The sequence below is a fragment of the Saccopteryx leptura genome, chromosome 2 (assembly GCF_036850995.1).
Source record: "Saccopteryx leptura isolate mSacLep1 chromosome 2, mSacLep1_pri_phased_curated, whole genome shotgun sequence".
Taxonomy (NCBI): Eukaryota; Metazoa; Chordata; class Mammalia; order Chiroptera; family Emballonuridae; genus Saccopteryx; species Saccopteryx leptura.
This window is the reverse complement of record NC_089504.1, coordinates 335,298,968-335,320,751: the sequence shown is the minus strand read 5'-3', so window position 1 is coordinate 335,320,751 and position 21,784 is coordinate 335,298,968. Positions and strand designations below refer to the sequence as shown.

The window sequence follows — 21,784 nt, the reverse complement described above, 5'->3', positions numbered from 1 at the left end:
GGCAGAATTGCTGCTCTCACAGCTGACTTAAATTTAAAAAAAGACAAATTTGTACATTTCACCCTTTTGGAAATAATATGAATGTCACAATATTAACTTAGTTTTCAGTGATTTTTTTTAAAGCACAAAAAGATAACACAAACACCTCATAAACTTTAAAATTTTTTATTCAACAATGTACACTTATTGTTTCTTAATTGGATCTACAAAGTTCTCAAGTTCTTTTTCTGTTAAAATAAGTAATCTTGGTATGGATGTAGACTGTAATTTGTATTTTTTAAAACACTGAACATGGAGTAAGACATCAATTAAGGAAGATCATCCATAACTGACACTTCCTCAGAATCCATATCAGAAAGAGCTATGGCAAATACCTAAGCATTTCGCAAAAGGGTCAATTTCTGGCCACTATCCTTTTACCTAGAAAAGGCCTATCTTTGACTGGGCAAAACCCTGAAAAAGAAAGTCTTTTTAATTGGGAGAGGGAAGGAAAAACACCTTCTAATATAATTGTAGTCACTAATTATCCTTTCCCCCAGACTAAAAGGTAACTCAGCTCCTAAATGCTGATGCACACAAGACAAATCATTTCGCTCCTTCAGATTACATTCTAAGACTGAACATAAGTGAACTACTGACAGATGCTGAGAAGCCAAATCCATCTTACGCTGCTACACTCCTCCATTTATGCCTTTTAAGGCCATGTATTACTGGCCACTTTTTGAATTTTGACTAGTAGATTTAGTTTTTGTCACTTTCAGTTAAGATACAGAAGGAAGGGTTTTGTTGTGTTCCCAAAGTCAACAACATACATCAGGAGCACACTTGATGACAGAGAAGTAACACTCTTCTATATGCAGGAAAATATATAAAACAAGGATTTCTTTTATATCTAGAAGCATGGGGAAAATACCATTAGTATTATGTTCTACTTAAACTTGTTAGCCTCTTCTACAAAGGTCCTGAAGAGATTACAAAACAATCTTTTAAAAGATGATTGAGAAAACCTGGCCGGTACATCTACATAATCTTTTAAGTACACATACACGTGAAGTAAAGCTATTTAGGTACATGCAGACTGAAGCAATTTAACCAAATTTGCCCAAATTCTAAACTTGTTCTAATCAGCCTGGGCAGTATGTAAAAGATACATTATCTTTAAAACAATCTGTGCTTAAGATATTTAAGCAAGATAATTCTAATTTCAAGTCATTCATTCATTCACTCATTAAACCAAATTATCACTAAAGTAATAAAGGTAAAAAGGTTACCCTACCTTTAAACCAGGTTTAAGTCATAAAAATTGTCACAGAACTCCATGTGGCAAAGGTCCTTCCTTCATTCCAGTTTGAATTACTTTCCATTTTTACCTGATCAAATATACCAAAAATTCCACTGAGGAAGCAAGAGCATCCAATAGTTTGTAAAACTGATAAAAACGTCTTTTCAAGAAAAGCCCTTTAGTAGACACAATTCATGCTCTCATTTAAACCAAAATTTACTAATAGATGCCAGTTTTCCTCTTCTGCTTCCACTGATGAGCTAGCCCAGTACTATAATGTTGAGAAATGTTTCTACAGATGGTGAAGCTAAGAACAGCAAAGTGATAAGGACAGGTCACTTTTGGTAATGACACACAAATTAACTTTCAAAACATGTGCATAGCTTTATTCATCTACTTAGATCTAACCTTTTCATGGAGCTTCGGCAAAATTCGAGTGTGCAAAATGCATTTCTAAAACGTAATGCAAGCAAAGCTTTTCACATTTACACTGGCAGGAAATACAGAGAAACTAACAAGTCACATCAGGGAGAGGGTTTTTTTGTTTTGTTTCGTTTTGTTTTAATGACAAGAATTGCACAGTTCATTATTTTGAGACAATTGTAGCAGACATAAATATTTAAAATTTTCTAAGCAAGGTGCTTTAACAATAAAAAAATTTTAAGTTGGAAAGAGCCAATAACTTGGATCATAGCTCACACAGAATTCCAAATTAAAGAGGACTGTATTCTCCCTAAATTTTGCAAACAATGCTTTTTATAACACTTAAAAAAAATTAACACTAAAGGAAACAGCAAGCTGAAACTATTTTCAAAGCACATAAGAAATGGTGTCATCACATTACTTGAAGAAGGTGCGAAGGGGAGAGGAAAAGGTAGTGAAGAGTCCTTTTACTATTTCCCACTACAGAACAGCCACTAACAGAGTAAGAACAAAAAAGAGAAACAAAAAAAGTAAATTAAATCACTTCCCCAGTTTATAAAATAGTTCCAGTTTGTGACAAGCTCTATAACTAAACAGAGAGCACCAGTTGGGTGATAGAATGAGCATTTCATACTGCATGAAAATTAGTGAGGTGGTAAGAACCATCAATCATCTCAGGCATCACTACATGGCCTTTCCAATGTTTTGTTTTTTTTTTTAATTTTTTTAATTTTTTTTAAATATACATGCAAGGCACATTGATATAAAAATAGATCTCTGGCCAAGAAATATATTAAATAAGCAAATTAAAATTTTGGCTTTGCAATATTGGCAACATCAAAATATAACCGATAGCTTTGGACCACATATCTTTCTCATATTCCTCCACCCCATTTGGTGTTTTTCCCCTCCTATTGTGGGTTCAATCTCCTTCAAGTTTGGGTATGTGCTTGAGAAATGACTTTCTCTTGTCAAGTAGTATTCCTACTATAGTTGTTTATCTTTGCTAAGTAAAAATAGAAGCAGAATAGCTGGACTTCTGGTTGAATTGATTAAACTAAATCTGATTACCTCGGGTCAGCGTCATTTCTGTACACAAACAAAAAAATAAGTCCTCTGCTTATATAGTAGACAATTGCTTTCTTTCTGAAAGACAAATCAGCAACAAATCAATGACACTACTCCCTTTAAGCCATTCTTCCCAACTCCTCTTTTTGAGGCAGAGAGGAAATAATAGAAACAAAATTAGATTTAAAAGATTTTCAGTAGTAGAAGACATTTTAAGGCCAAAAAGTGTAATACTAACAATTTTTATTTTCCTAAGTTATTGTCCTTCATAGGCCTATACCATAAAGTTATTTGTACTGATTCCCTCCCAAAGAGAATTTTTAAATGCATTCACTTTTGTTAGTGGCTGTGCTACAGGAAAGGTATCAAAGCAACCTATAAAGGTATGGTATATTGTAATGTAAAAAGTGCATCACATTCTTGATTTTCAGTTTCTCATAGCAGCAGCAGGATTAATCCAAGACAGAAAAACAGCTGTATTTTCATTCTAAAAATGCGACATACCTAATGAAATGTACTGAAGACATGAAAGAATCCCCCTCTCTAGAGGATAAATGAAAAAGCAGACTAATAATAGACACGGGCAAACTAGAGGCATTCATCCATATTTACATATTAAAACCATTTTTGTTAACACCAAATCTTTACATCTAGCAAAAGAAATATTTTAAGAATAAAGCAGCCATTACTAAAGCAGTATCCATTTTTGAAGCACCTGAAGAAAAACAGGTATATGGAAAGCTATATAATTACCTCAAGTTAGTTTGTTGGTCTGTAGAGCAAAACTCTGATATGTAACAAAAAGGATGCTGCACAGGAAGAAAAATGTTTGTAGCTATTTTAATAAGGATATAGAGAAAAGAGATACTGCAGTATTATAAAATGACTTTAGAATGCTGAACATAAAATTGTATGGACAAATAGGGAAGTCTGAATCGCAATGCCATCACATGTGAGGATGGCTGTTCCATTGGTTTCTAGCCCATAACTGCTGTTTGACACTCCCAGTAATGCAAAATCAACATACCAACTCATGTTTCACTGGGTGTTTTTTATTATGCACACAATTTAAAACACTATTCATAAGACCCTTGAGTAGCGAAACTATGAAATTTAGTTTAAAACTCATTGAAGCAGTGTTTTTGAATAGAGCCAATGATTCAGCATTTTTAAAACCAACCCAGGGTGATGGTCCTGGTTCTCACATCTGAACAGACTAAAGTATATTTAAAAACAAACATTTTATGATACTCCGAGCAGAAGTCCATCTTTCTCACCTCTGGTGCTCTGTTAATTACATTAACAAAATAACATCAATGTTAAGAATTAATGTGTCTCTGCAATCTTAGAGCAGCTATTATACTTCTAGTGTTGTCTTCTGCCTCTCCCCTTTAAACAAATACGAAAACTTTGGTAAGATGAGCAAATCTTACCCTTTCTTTTAAAATTTAGAACTACCCAGGATTTATCATAAGATACTGCCTGATCAGAATCTACCTCAACTGGTACAGGATCAACAGACTTATCATAAAACCTATTGTCCAAAATACATATTTGTCCCATTATTGTGTCTGTTTTGCAGTTAGCATAGGTATACAAGAGGGATCTTGTGTTACTTGAGAATTCGGTCCAGTGGCATAACTATACTCATATCCTTGACAATGAAACTTCTATTTCTCTAAAGAAGACAGACCTTCAAGAGTGACTCCTTATTTAGTGGAATTTAAAATCAAGTGCAGTCCTCTTACAGATTTCTTTGCTTGTGGCCATTTGATACATGACTTACAACTTGACACTAAATGGCTTTTTCATGTTTAAAAAAGTTTACAGTAAAAGATAAACCATTAGATGCCTCCAACTGGGTTAGCAACAAACTTAATTGACTAAGTATTAAATCACCACTGATACGTACATTTTGTGAATAAATACATTTTGTATTGTGGACAACACTCATAATTGAGGTTTGTCATATTTTCCCTAGAAACTGTTATTGAAAAAACAATGCAGCACTTTTTTTCCTTTATAAAGTTTTTGCAGATTCTGAGTGATGACTAGTTAAGTAGATGACTAAGAACAAAATTCTAAAATGAAGAGAACCTTTTCAGCCATTTATTTCAAGAAAAAACTAACTGGCATTAATAAATTCCTAGTTATTTTCTATCGCCTCCTAGGACGTAGAGGAGGAAGGGCTAACCACAGATGCTGAAAATACACTTTTCATGAAAGTTCACTACTAGGAGGTCAGAGGAAAGGCTATGCAATTAACTTCAGCAAAGGGGGTGAATAAAGAGAAAGATAAAAAACACCCTGTCTTTTGTGGGGAAGGGGAATTATTCAAGACATCTACAAGAGAGTGGTATATGACACAGAAGCCTTCAATCAAGACAGATTTTAAAAGAAATCTTCACCCATAACTAGTATCTTCATAGCTATTAAAAAAATAGGTCATGATTTCATTCTTAGTGCCATTTATCAAATACTACCCTTTTAAGGATTAAAACCACCTGACTTTATTCTGTGTAATGAAAACAAATGGCACAAAATAAATACAAGTTCATTCTCTGAATACTAATGTCTTATACACATTTACTTACTAATTTTTAATATTTCCCTCTTTCCCTCACACAAAAGCACACAACACATACGCGCGCGCACACACACACACTTTTTCAGTCTTTACAATGCAGGGATGTTAAAAATCCCCTCTAGACTGTATTTGGTTTATGCTACAGTACTAATACTCTGAGTTGAAGGAAACTTCTTTACATCAAACAAGAACACAGTAAAGTTATTTAAGTATGCTAAATTAATCACAGCTGAAGTTTGTTTAGAAGCTTACACAAAAATAATGAGAAAACAGATCAACTCTTAAGATTTTTTTTTAATAAGTGCTCTGTAAGGAATTGTGTGAGGACCTAAGGAGAAAGATTGCGACAAGGAGAGAATTATGCATTACCAAACAGCACAAAGGATATTTGTCCCAAAGTCCTGCTTGTATCTAGGCAATTAAGTCCATTAACCTAATGCCCAAAAAATACTGACAGTTAATATAATGGGGCACTAGGGTTTCCAGAAGGTTAAGAGACATTTCTAACTATATACCTCTAACCATATAATCAAGAAAATTTCAGTGGAGAAATCAAAGGGAAATGTTGCATTGTCTCATTTAGAAGTGAGACTCTCAACCTTTGGACAAACAGAGAAGGGATACATTCTCTTTTTGGCTTCTCTAAACATGAAGGCCTAAGGGATATGGAATTGAAGTAAGAATGTTTAGTAGAGATATTTTGTAAGTGTTGTTTCTAAATTTAAAAGCCCAATTCAGATGGGGGCTGGGTTTCTTTTTTCTTTTAAAATGTATATTCATTCAACCTCTGTATGTCACAAACCCAGAAAGTTTCTCGGGAGTTGTGAGACAGAAGAGCTTTAAAATCAGACAAGCAAAATGGACATTTAAAAAAAGGAAGGGGGCACAAGAATGGGGGTGGAATCTGGCCCTAAGGCGACAAGTGGTTACACAAGGCAATTGAACACAGAGCAGAACTTTAAAACCTATAAAACAAACTGGAGCCTTTTTTTCCTTTAATCAACCTTTTATCTTTTTTTGAAAACTTTTTGAAATTTTTTATTAAAAAAAAAAAAAAAACAAAACACAAAAACACAGACTTCTTTAACTTCAGTATGTGGTATGTTGCATTTGTTGCATTTTCCAGTTTGTTCAATGCTTTAAAGCCCAAGGATGCCTCTGCTTTCAATTGTACATGGGCCTGAAGCATCCTAGCTTTTGGCAAGCAGGCAGGAAACTCAACAAAAATCAAAATAGGAACAAGGCAGACTAAATGCAGGGCACAACTGTAAACATATTATACATTTGAAAATTATAACATCAGTAAAAGTGATACAGTTTACAGGTGATTTGAAACTATCTGGAACTGGCCTACCACAAGTTTCTGAACCTGGACTGATACAATAAGTTATTTTATATATATATATATATATACACACACACATACATACATACATACATATATATATGCATGTATATATATATATACACACACATACATATATATATAAATATATATACATATATATGTATACACACACACACACACACTATGCATAAAAGGTTTTGTTTACATCAAGTGGAATTGGCAATCCATGCTTATACTTTTAAAATCTAAGCAGGGCAGAAATCCAGACTATAAAGATATTTATTCTGTATTGAGTCCAATAGCTTCTTTTAACAAACTACTTGTTAAAAGCCTCAAATAGTCAACAAAACAAGAAAACTCATCCATACTACAGTCACTCAAAACTGGACATTTCTTAACTAAAGGGGCTGAGCAAAAGTAGTTATGTTCTCCCCAAATACCCCAGGGGATTCAGTCTACTTTTATTAGAAGACTGCACCTCTCTACAGAAATGCCCTGCTATTTTAACCTGTACTTGACATACTTGGAGATACTAATTTCTGTGTGTGTAATGTGATGCTATGTCAGGCCAGAGAACTTGTTGCCACTAACATCACCCAATCTTAAATTGGACCCTTTGTTTCTGCACACACACACAAAAAACTTATTTTAGCATGCTATATACAAGCTGCAGTGCAACAAGATGGCAATGTGATGATAAGACAGGGCTAAGGCTCCTCTCTGCCCAAAAGAAAATTGCCAGATTTTCACATTATTTTTCTTAAAAAAAAAAAAAACATTTTGCTCTAGTAATAAAATATATTTATTAAGATATAATTAGAGGCTAATAAGCTCAGAAGTATAGTTTGCCTGAAAACACATCTTCTCTTGGCAGGGTTTATTACCTCCTCACTGGCTAAAAACATAGAGTTTAATAGTTTTCATGGAATTTTTTTCTTCCCCTTTTAGATATTTCTGAGAAATTAAAAGAGAATTTACAAAAAGGTACAGAAGTTACTCTTTAGATGTTTGATGAAAAACAAGGAAAACAGCACATTTAGTGTTAGTGACAGAGAGCAAGTCTGGAGCACCTACAGTTGAAAAGCAGAATATATTTTTGCTCCCACTTATACAATTATATTAAAAGATGGACACAGGAGTTTTTTTTCATAGTAAATATCTAAAGCCAATTGTTTGTTCTGTAACTTTTAAAAAAATGACACATGGATTCTTCACTTGTTAAAGTCCAATATGTAACCGAAACCAAGTGAACTATGTACCACCAACTATTCCAGAATTGTAAAACTTCAATGCCCTCCCCTATTCCCACCCCACAAAAAAAAATAAAAGGAAATAAAGAAAATATTTCCCCAACACCCCACAGAGGCTGCTTAACTCCCGGCAAGACATGCAAATCATATTCGCTAAAAAAATACACCCCTGCAAACTTCAAGGCATTTATCCAGCATTCTCGCAGGGCTCAAAGGATAACCAAAAGATTAAGGGATCAGTGGGGGGGAAATGTTGAATCATCCTGGGTTCCCTGTGATTAGTGTATCACTTTAGTCACAGAACAAGATACAAAGATCTCTTAAATGGATTTGCCTCTCCAGTGGGTCATTTGTTGCCCAAGTTGATGACAGCAGGAACTTTAGAACCACGCTTATTAACAAGTCTGTATTCATTAATCACTTGCATTCACATTTAAAAAACAAAAACTAACATAAGAAAAAAGAAAAAAAACAAAACAACTATTCAGTACCGGAGATTAAATAACCATGTGTAGTCTCTTGAAATAAATTTGATTCCTTAAGAAGTCTAATTACTTTCAGTTGCCTTTTTTAAATAACTATATATATATATGTATATATATATATTTGTATATATTATCCTGTGATTCTACTTATGGTTCCTCTGCTGTGTTGAAGATCTAGGAGCATAAAAGCCTTGTGTCCCTGATGAACGGTGGCTCTCATGCTGCAGAAAGGTCACAAATAGGCAGTCCGGTCCTTCATTGATCTGGACTATCCATGGCTTCATTGTAAGTGATTATCCTTTTGGGATCTGGAAGGAAGGATAAAAAAATAATATGTAAATAAAATAAGATTTGGAATCCTCAAATGCCCCTGTACCAATAACAAATCCAAAATAATCATTTAAACTTCCCCTCCTCTTAATCTAGTCAAATGAGAGCCTCAACTCCTACATATTATAGTCAAGTTCAATTAACAAAGGTGTTCTCTATGTGTTTTTCCTGATTCAAAGTAGTATATTTGAAAAAACCAGACAGGTCCTGGCCGGTTGGCTCAGTGGTAGAGCGTCGACCTGGCGTATAAAAGCCCTGGGTTTGATTCCGGGTCAGGGCACATAGGAGAAGCGACCATCTGCTTCCACTCCCCACCACCTCTCTTCCCCTTCCACAGCATGGCCCCAGATGGGCAGAGAACTGGCCACAGATGAGGGTTGCTGGGTGGATCCTGGTTGGGGCAAATGCAGGTGTCTATCTCCCCTCCTCCACTTAAATTATATACTTATAATCCTATACTAAAATAAACTCTTGAAAAGACAAAGTCAAATTTTATTTTAACCAGCACAGATTGTCTATAGAAAGAAACTGTTCAATAGTGCCAAAACTTCAAATTAAGTTAGTTTGGCAAAACTACTAGTGAGTCCTAATCATGACTTATTTCTCCCTTGTTCCTAATTTCCCATAGCACCACTAGCCTTCATTCTTAGAAAGCAGCAAAGGCTTATGGATCTGCTGGGTTCTAAGTATAAAACTGGGCAAAACTGCCAGTGTTACTCAAATTCCTATTACTTAGCTGTATACTCCCCTCTTCTGAGAGGCAATGATTTTATTACATACCATCTCTACCTATCACAAGAACTTTGAAACCAATAAAACTGGTGGTGGCGCAGTGAATAGAGCACTGACCTGGGAAGCTGAGGACCCAGGTTTGAAACCCCAAGGTTGCCAGCTTGAGCATGGGATCATAGGCCTGATCATATGGTCACTGGCTTGATCAAGGGGTCATTGGCTCAGCTTGAGGTCTCCAGTCAAGGTATGTATGAGAAGCAATCAATGAACAACTGAAGTGACACAACTATGAGTCGATGCTTCTCATCTGTCTCCCTTCCCATCTCTCTCTCTCAGAAAAAAACCAAAACTCAAGCTCACCTCAGCTTAAGAGTCAATATAATTTAGTCCAGAAATAATATAATATTCTGTCTAGGACTTCCAAGAGCCATCACTATCAACCTGCCATGAAGACAATGCTCATTCTTAATAGTTAAAACCATTTTATAGTAAAAAGAGAGAGGTCTATTTTAGCACAGTGTGTTTCCTAGTATATCCTTTTTTCATATGTTTGAATAAAAATATACATAGAAAGCAACTCAAAATAATTTGTTTGCTAGTTATCTGTAGGCTACAACTGTGTAAGACAAAAACCTGGCCTAAGAACAAGAACAAATTGGAAGAAGGAGCAGTATTGGAAAATTAGGAAAACCTACATTCTAGTCCTGCTACTTTCTAGCTTATACTATAACTTCTCTGGGCTTCAGTTTCCTAATTCATAAAATAAGAAGATAGAAGAGGCCTGGCTGAGTAGTTTATTTGGTTACAGAGCATCATCCCAATATACCAAGGTTGAGGATTTGGATCTCCAGTCAGGGAACATACAAGAACCAACCAATGAATGCATAAATTAAGTGGAACAACAAATTGATGTTTCTCTCTCTCCCTTCTTCTCTCTCTAAAAATAAATTTAAAAATTTTTTTTTAAAAAAGATAAAATTTGTAATGTCCTTCAAGTTCTAAAATTCTAAGAATTTCACATTCATTTGAAAGTAGATACTATTAAATTACAGGGTTCTGAAAGCCCAAACCTATTAGAGACTAGCTCTCTAAACCAAAATTAGCACTTTATTTTAGGTTATTCCTTAAATATACTGTTCAAAAACATTAGGGGATATTTTATTGCTTCATATTCATTTTGAAATGTTCCCCAATTTTTGTGGGCAGTGTAGTTATTCCACTACCGTATTTTAATATATTTGGAAAGAAGGCAGCACATAATAATTAGAATAACCAATTTCAATTTTATGAAAATTTGAAACAATCCAGATATGCCTTACTGCTATTCACATCTTGTTTATGGAGGTGAAAGAAGCTAATTTGCAATACTTTAGATTTCTAACCATCTTTTTAGACAATATACAGCCCAAATAAGGTTTCTAAATAGCAAATATTTTGAACTATGAATTGTACTTCTTTGGCTACCCTTGTCTACCATACAAATACAGATAAAGACAGACCACGAGTGGAAACACTTAGTCATGTTAGTTTCCTAGATTAAAAATATATATGGTCTGTCTTACTTTCATTATCAGGGGCAAAAGAAAATACTCATGTTCTTCACCTAGCAGATAGAGTACTTTCATATAATCTTTTCACTTAGTGTTAACCTAATCCTTAACAGTCCTGACATGGTAGCTAGTGCCTTTTGACTGCAGTTATTAAATAACTCAAAATACCAAGTCTATTTATTTGGTAGGACACCATTCATGTCATCCCCAACCCAAAATATAGTGATTAGTACTAACATTTCTGGTAACCTAAACATTCTTACCTTGCTTCTGCAAATTCCAAACAGATTCCATTTCTGCAAAGAAAAAAAAGGATTATTTTATACATTAAGTTTTGTAGAGTACAGTTTAAAGCTATGCTTTTCACTTTAAGTCTAAAAAAACTAGACTGGTTTTTGCTAGGCTGGAGGTAGGTTTGAAATAGCAGTTATATGAAGCTCAGACAAAACAATTCATTTTCCTGTAATTCTTAAAAAAAAATGTCATTCAGATTGCCTTAATGTTAATTACAGAGTCAATTATTACCTGAAATCAAACTGCCAGAGAACTATTTTGTCTACATAATAGCAAAGATATGTAGAAGCAAGTTTTAGATAAAATGATATCTCTTATAATAGCTCACTGCTATTTAAAAAAAAAAAAAAATGCTGCCTGACCAGGCGGTGGCGCAGTGGATGGAGCGTCGGACTGGGATGCAGAGGACCCGGGTTCGAGACTCCGAGGTCGCCAGCTTGAGTGCGGGCTCATCTGGTTTGAGGAAAAGCCCATCAGCTTGAACCCAAGGTCGCTGGCTCCAGCAAGGGATTACTCGGTCTGCTGAAGGCCCGCGGTCGAGGCACATATGAGAAAGCAATCAGTGAACAACTAAGGTGTTGCAATGCGCAATGAAAAACTAATGATTGATGCTTCTCATCTCTCTTCGTTCCTGTCTGTCTCTCCCTGTCTATCCCTCTCTCTGGCTCACTCTCTGTCTCTGTAGAAAATAAATAAATAAATAAAAATTAAAAAAAAAAAAATGCTGCCTGAGGGTGGTGGTGCAGTAGATAAAATGTCAACCTGGGCCTGACCTGTGGTGGCGCAGTGGATAAAGCGTCAACCTGGAAACAATGAGGTTGCCGGTTCAAAACCCTGGATTTGCCTGGTCAAGGCACATATGGGAGTTGATGCTTCCTGCTCCTCCCCCCTTCTCTCTCTCTCTCTCTTCCCTCTCTATAATGAATAAATAAAATCTTTAAAAAAAAAAAAATGTCAACCTGGGATTCTAAGGTTCCAGGTTTGAAACCCCAAAGTTGCAAGGGGTCATTGAGAAGCAATCAATGAACAACTTCAGTGCTGCAACTTCAGTGTTGATCCCAAGGTCACTAGCTCAGCTGGAGTCCCCATCAAGACAGGTAGAGAAGCAATCAAAGAACAATTAAAGCGATGCAACTACCAGCTGATGTTTCTCATGTCTCTCCCTCTCTCTCTCTCTCTCTCTCTCTCTCTCTCGCTAAACAAATAAACAAAAAATCTAACTATTTTTTGGCAACCCATCACCCTCAATCAAACTCACTTCTAAAAACCTGCTAGATTTTTTCAATCAGGAATAGCTGAAATAGTCATTAGACCCGTTATCCTACAAATTTCTCTGTTTCAGATGGTTTAAGAAACCCAAAGAAATACCTTTCCTTGGCTGACCTGACTACAAAAAAAATCCAACTGTTTCTTCTTTTAGTGAAAGTACAGAAATCTCACATTTTGCAACAAATAATTTGTGAGTTCTGTGTACAGATTATTTGATGTTCGTTACTCTAAGTTTGCTTAATGCAAAGATAAATCGACATTTTAGTTGTATGTTGAGGAAAAAAATAATCAAACTTTTCATTTTAGCCCACCTATGCTATAACATTTCTATTCTCTTCGCCAGCACAAATTCAACCTACCCTTGCCATTTTTTGGATGGGAAGGGGGAGGGGTAGACTACATTCAAGAGTCACAGTAGCATACTACTTTAAAGCAAAGCAAACATACAAATTTTAGAATAAAGATGAAAGTAACTACAGTTGACTCTTGGAACAACATGGGGATTAGGGGCATCAACCCCTATGCAGACAAAAGTCTGAGTATAAAGCCTGACCTGTGGTGGCGCAATGGATCAAGTGTCGACCTGGAAACGCTGAAGTCGCCGGTTCGAAACCCTGGGCTTGCCTGGTCAAGGCACATATGGGAGTTGATGCTTCCAGCTCCTCCCCCCCTTCTCTCTCTCTGTCTCTCCTCTCTCTCTCTCCCTCTGCTCTCCAAAAATGAATAAAATAAAAAAAAGTCTGAGTATAACATTTGACTCCTCCAAAACGTAAGTTTTCTTTCAGTATCTGCAGCGGATTGGTTCCAGGAGGCACCCGCTGGAGATATCAAAATCCATAGATGCTCAAGTCTCCTAGATAAAATGACATAGATCAGTGCATACAGCCAGCCCTCTGCATTTGTGGATTTTCTACCATGAATAGAAAACAGTAAAGGTATTTATTGAAAGAACTTCACATTTAAGTGGGCCTGGCACAGGTAAACTCATGTTGTACAAGAGTCAACTGTATTTACTAACACTTGATTTCTTTAATGGATTAATGACATTTCCTCAGCCTAACTAGAACATTTAGTTTTAGGTTTTACTCTAAAATTATAGATTTATTTTAAATAAGTCCCCATGACTTTGAGGAGGGAAAAGGGAAATTTAACCTAGCTAAAAAAATTAGCTATGGGCCAGCCTAGCTTGTATGCAAGAAATAAATCAACATTATCTATACTGCATAGAATGCAAGTCCCCTTCCTGTTATTTAATATTAACTACTTCTATAACTAATTGCAACTGGATTGCCTGATTAGAATTTTAAAGTTTCTACCTGGCCTGTGGTGGTGCAGAGAATAGATTGTCAGCCTGGAATACTGAGGTCACAGGTTCAAATACTGGGCTTGCCCTTTCAAGGCACATGCAAGAAGCAACCAATGAACAACTAAAAGAAAGCAACTATGAGTTGATAATTCTTGCTCCCCACCTCCTCTCTCTGTAAAATCAATAAAATCATTAAAAAAAAAAAGAAAAAAAGAAAAAGGAATTTTAAAGTTTCCATGTAACTCAAAGTCAAGATTAAAAAGACGGCCTGACCAGGCAGTGGCGCAGTGGATAGAGCGTCAGACTGGGATACGGAGGGCTCAGGTTTGAAACCCCGAGGTCACCAGCTTGAGCACGGGCTCATCTGGTTTGAGCAAAAGCTCACCAGCTTGGACCCAAGGTTGCTGGCTCGAGCACGGGGTTACTATGTCTGCTGTGGCCCCCCTGGTCAAGGCACATATGAGAAAGCAATCAATGAACTAAGATGTCGCAACAAAAAACTAATGGTTGATGCTTCTCATCTCTCTCCGTTCCTGTCTGTCTGTCCCTATCTATCCCTCTCTCTGACTCTGTCTCTGTAAAAAAAAAAAAAAAACAGATTACAAAGACGGGGAAATAAATACCTTCGCATGATTGAATATCATGATTAAACAACACTATTAAAACCAAAAACATAGGCCCGGGCCAGTTGGCTCAGTGGCAAAGCGTTGGCCCAGCGTATGGATGTCCCAGGTTCAATTCCTTGTCGGGGCACACATGAGAAGTGACCATCTGCTTCTCTATCCCCCCCCCACTTCTCTCTCTGTCTCACTTTCTTTCCTTTCTGTAACCATGGTTCAGCTGGAGCAAGTTGGCCCCAGGCACTGAGGTTGGCTCCATGGCCTCCACTCAGGTGCTGGTTAGAGCTTGGTTGCTGAGGCACAAACCAACACCCCAGATGGGCAAAGTATTGGCCCCTGGTGGGCTTGCAAGGTGGATCCTGGATGGGGCACATGCATGAGTCTGTCTCTGCTTCCCCTCCCATCACTGAAATAACAACAACAATAATAATCTCAATCTTTTAAAACCTCCAATTACACAGTTACTGAGAAATAGCCACAAAACCAAACCTGCTAACCTAAGTAAGAAGCTCTGCTCATAAGATACACCAAGGTAGGCAGTTTTGTTAAAATTCTGTCATTTAGACCATCATCCAAATTTGAAATTTTACTATATCAAAATGTTCAGATATAGTTATGCTTCTCATCAAATGAAAATTTAACATTCAATTTTCAAAAGCAGGCTATTTTCTACATAGCTAACTATAACAATGCTTCCTAAAGTAAATGTCGTTACCTGCAAATTTTTAATGCCAAGTAGATTAAAATATAGTTATTTAGGGGCTAGGGATACAGACCCCAAAACAGAAAGACTCTGCTTCTGTTGGTTTAGTAGAGTAAGTAGCTCTTCTAGGTAGACACATTGGTATGAATAAAGCCTGGTGGTATTAAAAGTGTGCTTAAGTAGGGGTCAGCAAAGTGGGTTCTATCCACCACTAGCTTTCTTTCCAAAAAGTTTCACTGGAACAGAGTTACACCTACTACAAATAGTATCAAGAATCCAGTAACTGTAATAGAGAGCCTATGGCTCATGAAGCCTGAAATATTTACTACCTGATCCTTTACACAAGAAGTTTGCTGACCCATGCTTTAGTCATGGTCATAGTAGTTTATTAAAACTGAAAGTCACTAAGAAAAAAGGATGTAGCCCTGGCCGGTTGGCTCAGCGGTACAGCGTCGGCCTGGCGTGCGGGGGACCCGGGTTCGATTCCCGGCCAGGGCACATAGGAGAAGCGCCCATTTGCTTCTCCACCCCCCCCCCTCCTTCCTCTCTGTCTCTCTCTTCCCCTCCCGCAGCCAAGGCTCCATTGGAGCAAAGATGGCCCAGGCGCTGGGGATGGCTCCTTGGCCTCTGCCCCAGGCGCTAGAGTGGCTCTGGTCACAATAGAGCGACCCCCCGGAGGGGCAGAGCATCGCCCCCTGGTGGGCAGAGCCTCGCCCCTGGTGGGCGTGCCGGGTGGATCCCGGTTGGGTGCATGCGGGAGTCTGTCTGACTGTCTTTCCCTGTTTCCAGCTTCAGAAAAATGAAAAAAAAAAAAAAATTAAAATTTAAAAAAGCCCGTAATGGCTTCCCCCACCCCAAAAAACAAAATAATCCAATATAAGGCCCACAACCGAGAGCCCCCAGATCAATTTACCACTAATTATGTCTTCCAACTCTTTTAAGCCATCAAATACTGTAATTCAGCAGGGTGGCAACATAAATTTAAGTTGGTTTGTTTGTAACCTAACTCAGATTTACCCATGTTTTGATGATTATTAGCTATCCCCAACATGATGTTTTGTTATTCTGATTTCCTCTTTCTCAATTAGAGAAATTTCTCCATTTACCTGCCTATTCTTTTGCAAAGTCTGTCAGAAATTTCTCCTCACCCTTTTCTTTTCCATTTTGACAACACCCATAGAGAAATGCAGAACTTTTTCAAGCAAATTTGATTAATATAGTTAGAAGTCACCACCTTTTCAGTAGATGCTTAACAAACTTTATCCATTTCAATCCTATATTCCCAGTTCGGAGCTACACTAAATCAGACTAAAGAACTGTCTGGATCACCTCTAAATACACTTGGAACTCAAGGGTTTTATTTTATTTACTGTTTCTTTGTTTTGCTCATTTCTACTGCTGTATGTACTCTAATACAGTGTGCTTTTAAAAGATTAAGTATCAAATTCAAGTTGCTTGAAATGAAACTGCTACTACAATGGCAATAAGATCATTTGTTTTTATAGCATTGGTGGTTACTTCCCTCACCCTCAGAACTTAAGCTAATGAAATCTGGGGGTTAAATCTTAGCTTCTACAAATTTCTAATAAGCTACCTTTCAGACTAAGACCAAAGTAAATTCATTATTGCACTCATAAAGCAGACTTAATGAGAAATCAGCACCCAGTAAAAATGCTAAAATATCAATTCATTGAGAGAAAAAAAGATCTTATACCATTGTAAGAATTATTTGTTACACGCATTCTAAAAGACCCACCCCCAAATTTAGGAAATTTAACCAGAGCTGAAACCAAAGTCAAAACTGCAGGTAGGAAAGTATTAAGATTACTATTAAAATATTAATAATCTTTAATATTAATATAAGCAAAGGAGGACAGGACGGGAGAGAAATGAGAAGCATCAGCACCTTAGTTGTTCATTGTTTATTCATATGCACCTTGACCCAAGGGCTCCAGGTGCACCAGTGACCCCTTGCTCAAGCCGCAACCATGGGATGATTTCTATGACCCCATGTTCAATCCTCAGACCTCAGGGTTTCGAACCTGGGTCCTCAAGAATTCCAAGGCTGACACTCTATTCACTGTGCCACTGCCTGGTCAGGATATATAATCTTTAATATTAAGCATATTAGATATATTTTCTAATAAGAGTATTAGACAGCTATAAGGAAATCATGAAGCAATTGCTATAAAATGCAAAAGTCCCTGGCCAGTTGGCTCAGTGTTAGAGAGCGTCAGCCTGGCGTGCAGGAGTCCCGGGTTCGATTCCCGGCCAGGGCACACAGGAGAGGCGCCAATCTGCTTCTCCACCCCTCCCCCTCTCCTTCCTCTCTGTCTCTCTCTTCCCCTCCCACAGCCAAGAGACTCCACTGGAGCAAAAGATGGCCCGGGTGCTGGGGATGGCTCCATGGCCTCTGCCTCAGGTGCTAGAGTGGCTCTGGTCACAACAGAGCAACACCCCGGATGGGCAGAGCATCGCCCCCTGGTGGGTGTGCCGGGTGGATCCCGGTTGGGCGCATGCGGGAGTCTGTCTGACTGCCTCCCCATTTCCAGCTTCAGAAAAATAGGAAAAAAAAGAAGAAAATTTAATCTTCAGATCTTTCTGTGAACAAACGTCTAACTGTATACATAGTCCCCATCAACCATAACTTGTCTCCTCATATCTTGTTTATTAACAAATCCCATAGCTGCAAAATATTTCAGTTCCCTCATGCCCTTATCCAACCTAAAAACCTTTTTCAAAATAAATATTCATTATGCCTGGCCTGTGGTGGCACAGTGGATAAAGCATCGACCTAGAATGCTGAGGTCACTGGTTCAAAACCCTGAGCTTGCCTGGTGAAGGCTCATATGGGAGTTGAGGCTTCCTGCTCCTCCCCCTTCTCTCTCTCTCTCTCCTCTTCTAAAGTGAATAAAGTCTTTGAAATGAAAAACCTCCATCTGGCAACAACTTGCTTTCCTTCTTTTACAGCCCCCTCAGCACATCCAAAGTGAATGAGTTCCTTCCAATATTCAGATTCACTCATGACTGTCCAACTTTTGTATTCTTTATCTTTCTCTCTGCATTTCCACAAGTCAAAAATGTCCCCTATCTATCAATATCCAGTTTTAAAGGCTGTTCCCCCCATGAAAAGAGACAATAAATTCTCTCTTCCTCCACTGAAATCTAATTACTTAAAATCTCACCTTATAAACTTGTCATTGTTTTCTCTTCTACTTAGCAGACCCTGTCAAAATCTTCCAAAACTAAGCAAAGTACTTTGCCTACAGTAGGTATATCATTAGAGAAAGGGAACACACATACACAAATTATTGCACAACTCTATAGTAGTACAAAAAACTGACAGAAAAGAAAAAAAACTGAGGTTAAGTTCTCTAGATCCAGAGTTCCCAATCCTAGCTGGTAATTAGAACCATCTAGTAAATTAAATTTTTACTCCAGTGCCCAACCCAGATCTACTGAATCACATCACTTATACCAATATCCTGCTACCTTGAACAGAGCAACAAATTGTTTAAATTTCATGAAATAGCCTAGTTACCTCAATGATATTTTTTTCATTTTTCCGAAGCTGGAAATGGGGAGGCAGTCAGACAGACTCTCGCATGCGCCCGACCGGGATCCACCCGGCATGCCCACCAGGGGCGATGCTCTGCCCCTCTGGGGCGTCGCTCTGTTGCATCCAGAGCCATTCTAGCACCTGAGGCAGAGGCCACTGAGCCGTCCTCAGTGCCCGGGCCATCTTTGCTCCAATGGAGCCTTGGCTGCGGGAGCGGAAGAGAGAGAGAGAGAGGAAGGAGAGGGGGAGGGGTGGAGAAGCAGATGGGCGCCTCTCCTGTGTGCCCTGGCCGGGAATCGAACCTCGGACTCCCGCACGCCAGGCCGACGCTCTACCGCTGAGCCAACTGGCAAGGGCTACTTCAATGATATTTTATACTGGATAACCTCATGTTGACTGACCCCAACCATCAAGGATTAAAAATTCTATACATTTTCCCTGAATCTCTATATGCTGGGTAAAATTTACCATATCAAATTATTTTTTAATGAATATTCTAAAATGTCAGCATTTTAAATGCTCGATATCCTTCAGTGCAATATTAGCCAGGCAAGATAAATCAACTCTGTTTAAATTAACACTGACCAAACACAATGCACACAAAAATCTATCGTATTTCAACAGAGTTGGCTTCAAATGACTTAGACCAGTGTTTTTCAACTGCCAGTCCACGAAAGAGTTAACCATGCTGATGTTGCATAAAAATTATTATAGAGTCTATAATCATTAGGTGTATAATCTAAAACAGTGGTTTTCAACCTTTTTACACTTGGGGATCGGTGAAAACTGAAATATTTCAGGGGCCACTAAAGCAGAAATCACCCTGAGTACAAGCAAATTCGACTAAGATCATTGGGTCTGTAATCTTCATGCAACATCAGAGTGGTTAACTCTTTCACGGACTGGCACGAAATTTCAGTCAGAACAGTGATTGAAAAACACTGATCTAAAACATGCACTATTCCAGCCCTGGCATGGTGGCTCAGTGGATATAGCACCCTACCAGTATGCCAAGATCATGTACCAGATGCAACTAATGAGTGCACAACTAAACAAAGCAACTAAGTGGGCCATCAACCGAGCTGATGCATCTCTCCCACTGCCCCCAACAAATCAATGGAAAAAGTTTTTTAAATAAAACAAGCACCATTCCTACTGAACTGACATAGCACACCCTCCTACCTACTACTTCCAAATAAAGTTGTGGAAGGACTTATTTTTGAACTTAGAAGGTTTACATAGAACTTCCAATTCTACATCCAATTTAACTCACTTAGTAAGAGATTACTTTTTAACATGTGAATTCTACATTAAAGGACCAAGAAAATAATACAGGATCTCTTGTAGATACTCCAAAAAGCCCACAAGATTACTTCCTCTTTTAGGGTTTAAGAAAACATAAAAATAAAAAAGGGCAAGCCTTCACTTATGAAAAAGATCTTCAGATCTTCAAAAAGTTGTGATTCAAAACAAACTCAAAGAAAAAGAGAGGCCTGACCAGGTGGTGGTGCAGTGGATAGAGCGTCGGACTGGGATGCAGAGGACCCAGGTTTGAGACCCTGAGGTCGCCAGCTTGAGCGCAGGCTCATCTGGTTTGAGCAAAAAGCTCACCAGCTTGGACCCAAGGTCACTGGCTCGAGCAAGGGGTTACTCAGTCTGAAGGCCCACAGTCAAGGCACATATGAAAAAGTAATCAATGAACTAAGGTGTCGCAATGAAAAACTGATGACTGATGCTTCTCATCTCTCTGTTCCTGTCTGTCTGTCCCTATCTATCCCTCTCTCTGACTCTGTCTCTGTAAAAAAAAAAAAGAGAGAGAGAGAAATTAGTGACCTAATGAACCAATCTATAATTGGCAGGAATTTAAAGAACCTACCACTTTGCAACCTAATTGAACAGTATATTGCTTATCAGCTAGGGGGAAAAATCTATACCAATTTAATCTCAATATTTTCCAAATACAAAACGTTTTCAAAAGGACACTTGCAAATCTTTCAGTAACACAACCAAACTAAATATATCGGCAATCATGTAGGACCATTTAATTTAAATTGACTTCGTATTTAGTTAGCCTATCTATCAGGAAAAGGCATACAGAATACCTAGAAATAAATAAGAGTTAATATTCCCATTTGAAAAGGCTGCAGCTCTCCATAATAAAAAAATCAAACGAAATCACCAATCAACCACCTAATGGAACAACTTATCCCAGAATTTTTTACAAGTTGTGGGACAAAACAAAACCAGATATTCTCTCAGGCTCATACAATGACCACCAGTACAAAATACTTTGATAGATTTTCTAACTAGTGGTCTTGAAAAGGCAGACAGCACAGAAAGTTATCATCAGAAACACCCAACTTCCCCTGCCAGAATTTAATTTATAATTAATCATGTCTGAAGAAACTAAGCATTTGTTTTTTGCCCTAACTTTCCTAAAAACATACAGCTCCTGATTAACTTATATTTACTTTTCAAGAGCAGTGCTGGAGAAAAATGAAGACATAATTTTATCTGTCAAGATTTCTACTTCTAAACTATAAGGCAATTCTTACTCCCTTTAAAAAAAGGGAGTAAAGCCCTGGCCGGTTGGCTCAGCGGTAGAGCGTCGGCCTGGCGTGCAGGAGTCCCAGGTTCGATTCCCGGCCAGGGCACACAGGAGAGGGGCCCATTTGCTTCTCCACCCCTCCCCCTCTCCGTCCTCTCTGTCTCTCTCTTCCCCTCCCGCAGCGAGGCTCCATTGGAGCAAAGATGGCCCAGGCGCTGGGGATGGCTCTGTGGCCTCTGCCTCAGGCGCTAGAATGGCTCTGGACACAACAGAGCAACGCCCCAGAGGGGCAGGGCATCGCCCCCTGGTGGGCATGCCGGGTGTATCCCAGTCGGGCGCATGCGGGAGTCTGTCTGACTGCCTCCCCATTTCCAGCTTCAGAAAAATGAAAAAAAAAAAGGGGAGTAAAAACAGAAAAAAGGTATCTTTA

General features: G+C 38.1%; 1 protein-coding gene across 1 annotated transcript in view; it reads right to left on the bottom strand.

The window, feature by feature from the left end:
* Window positions 1–149: 149 nt before the first annotated feature.
* Window positions 150–21,784, bottom strand: part of NUFIP2 (nuclear FMR1 interacting protein 2) — a 31,705-nt gene continuing 10,070 nt past the window's right edge. Inside the window, exons 3-4 of the mRNA XM_066363619.1 lie at window positions 11,319–11,351; window positions 150–8,751 (exon numbers count right to left, since the gene is read on the bottom strand). Coding sequence (XP_066219716.1) covers window positions 8,699–8,751; window positions 11,319–11,351 — 86 coding nt within the window. The 3' untranslated portion in view covers window positions 150–8,698. The remainder of the gene's footprint in view (window positions 8,752–11,318; window positions 11,352–21,784) is intronic.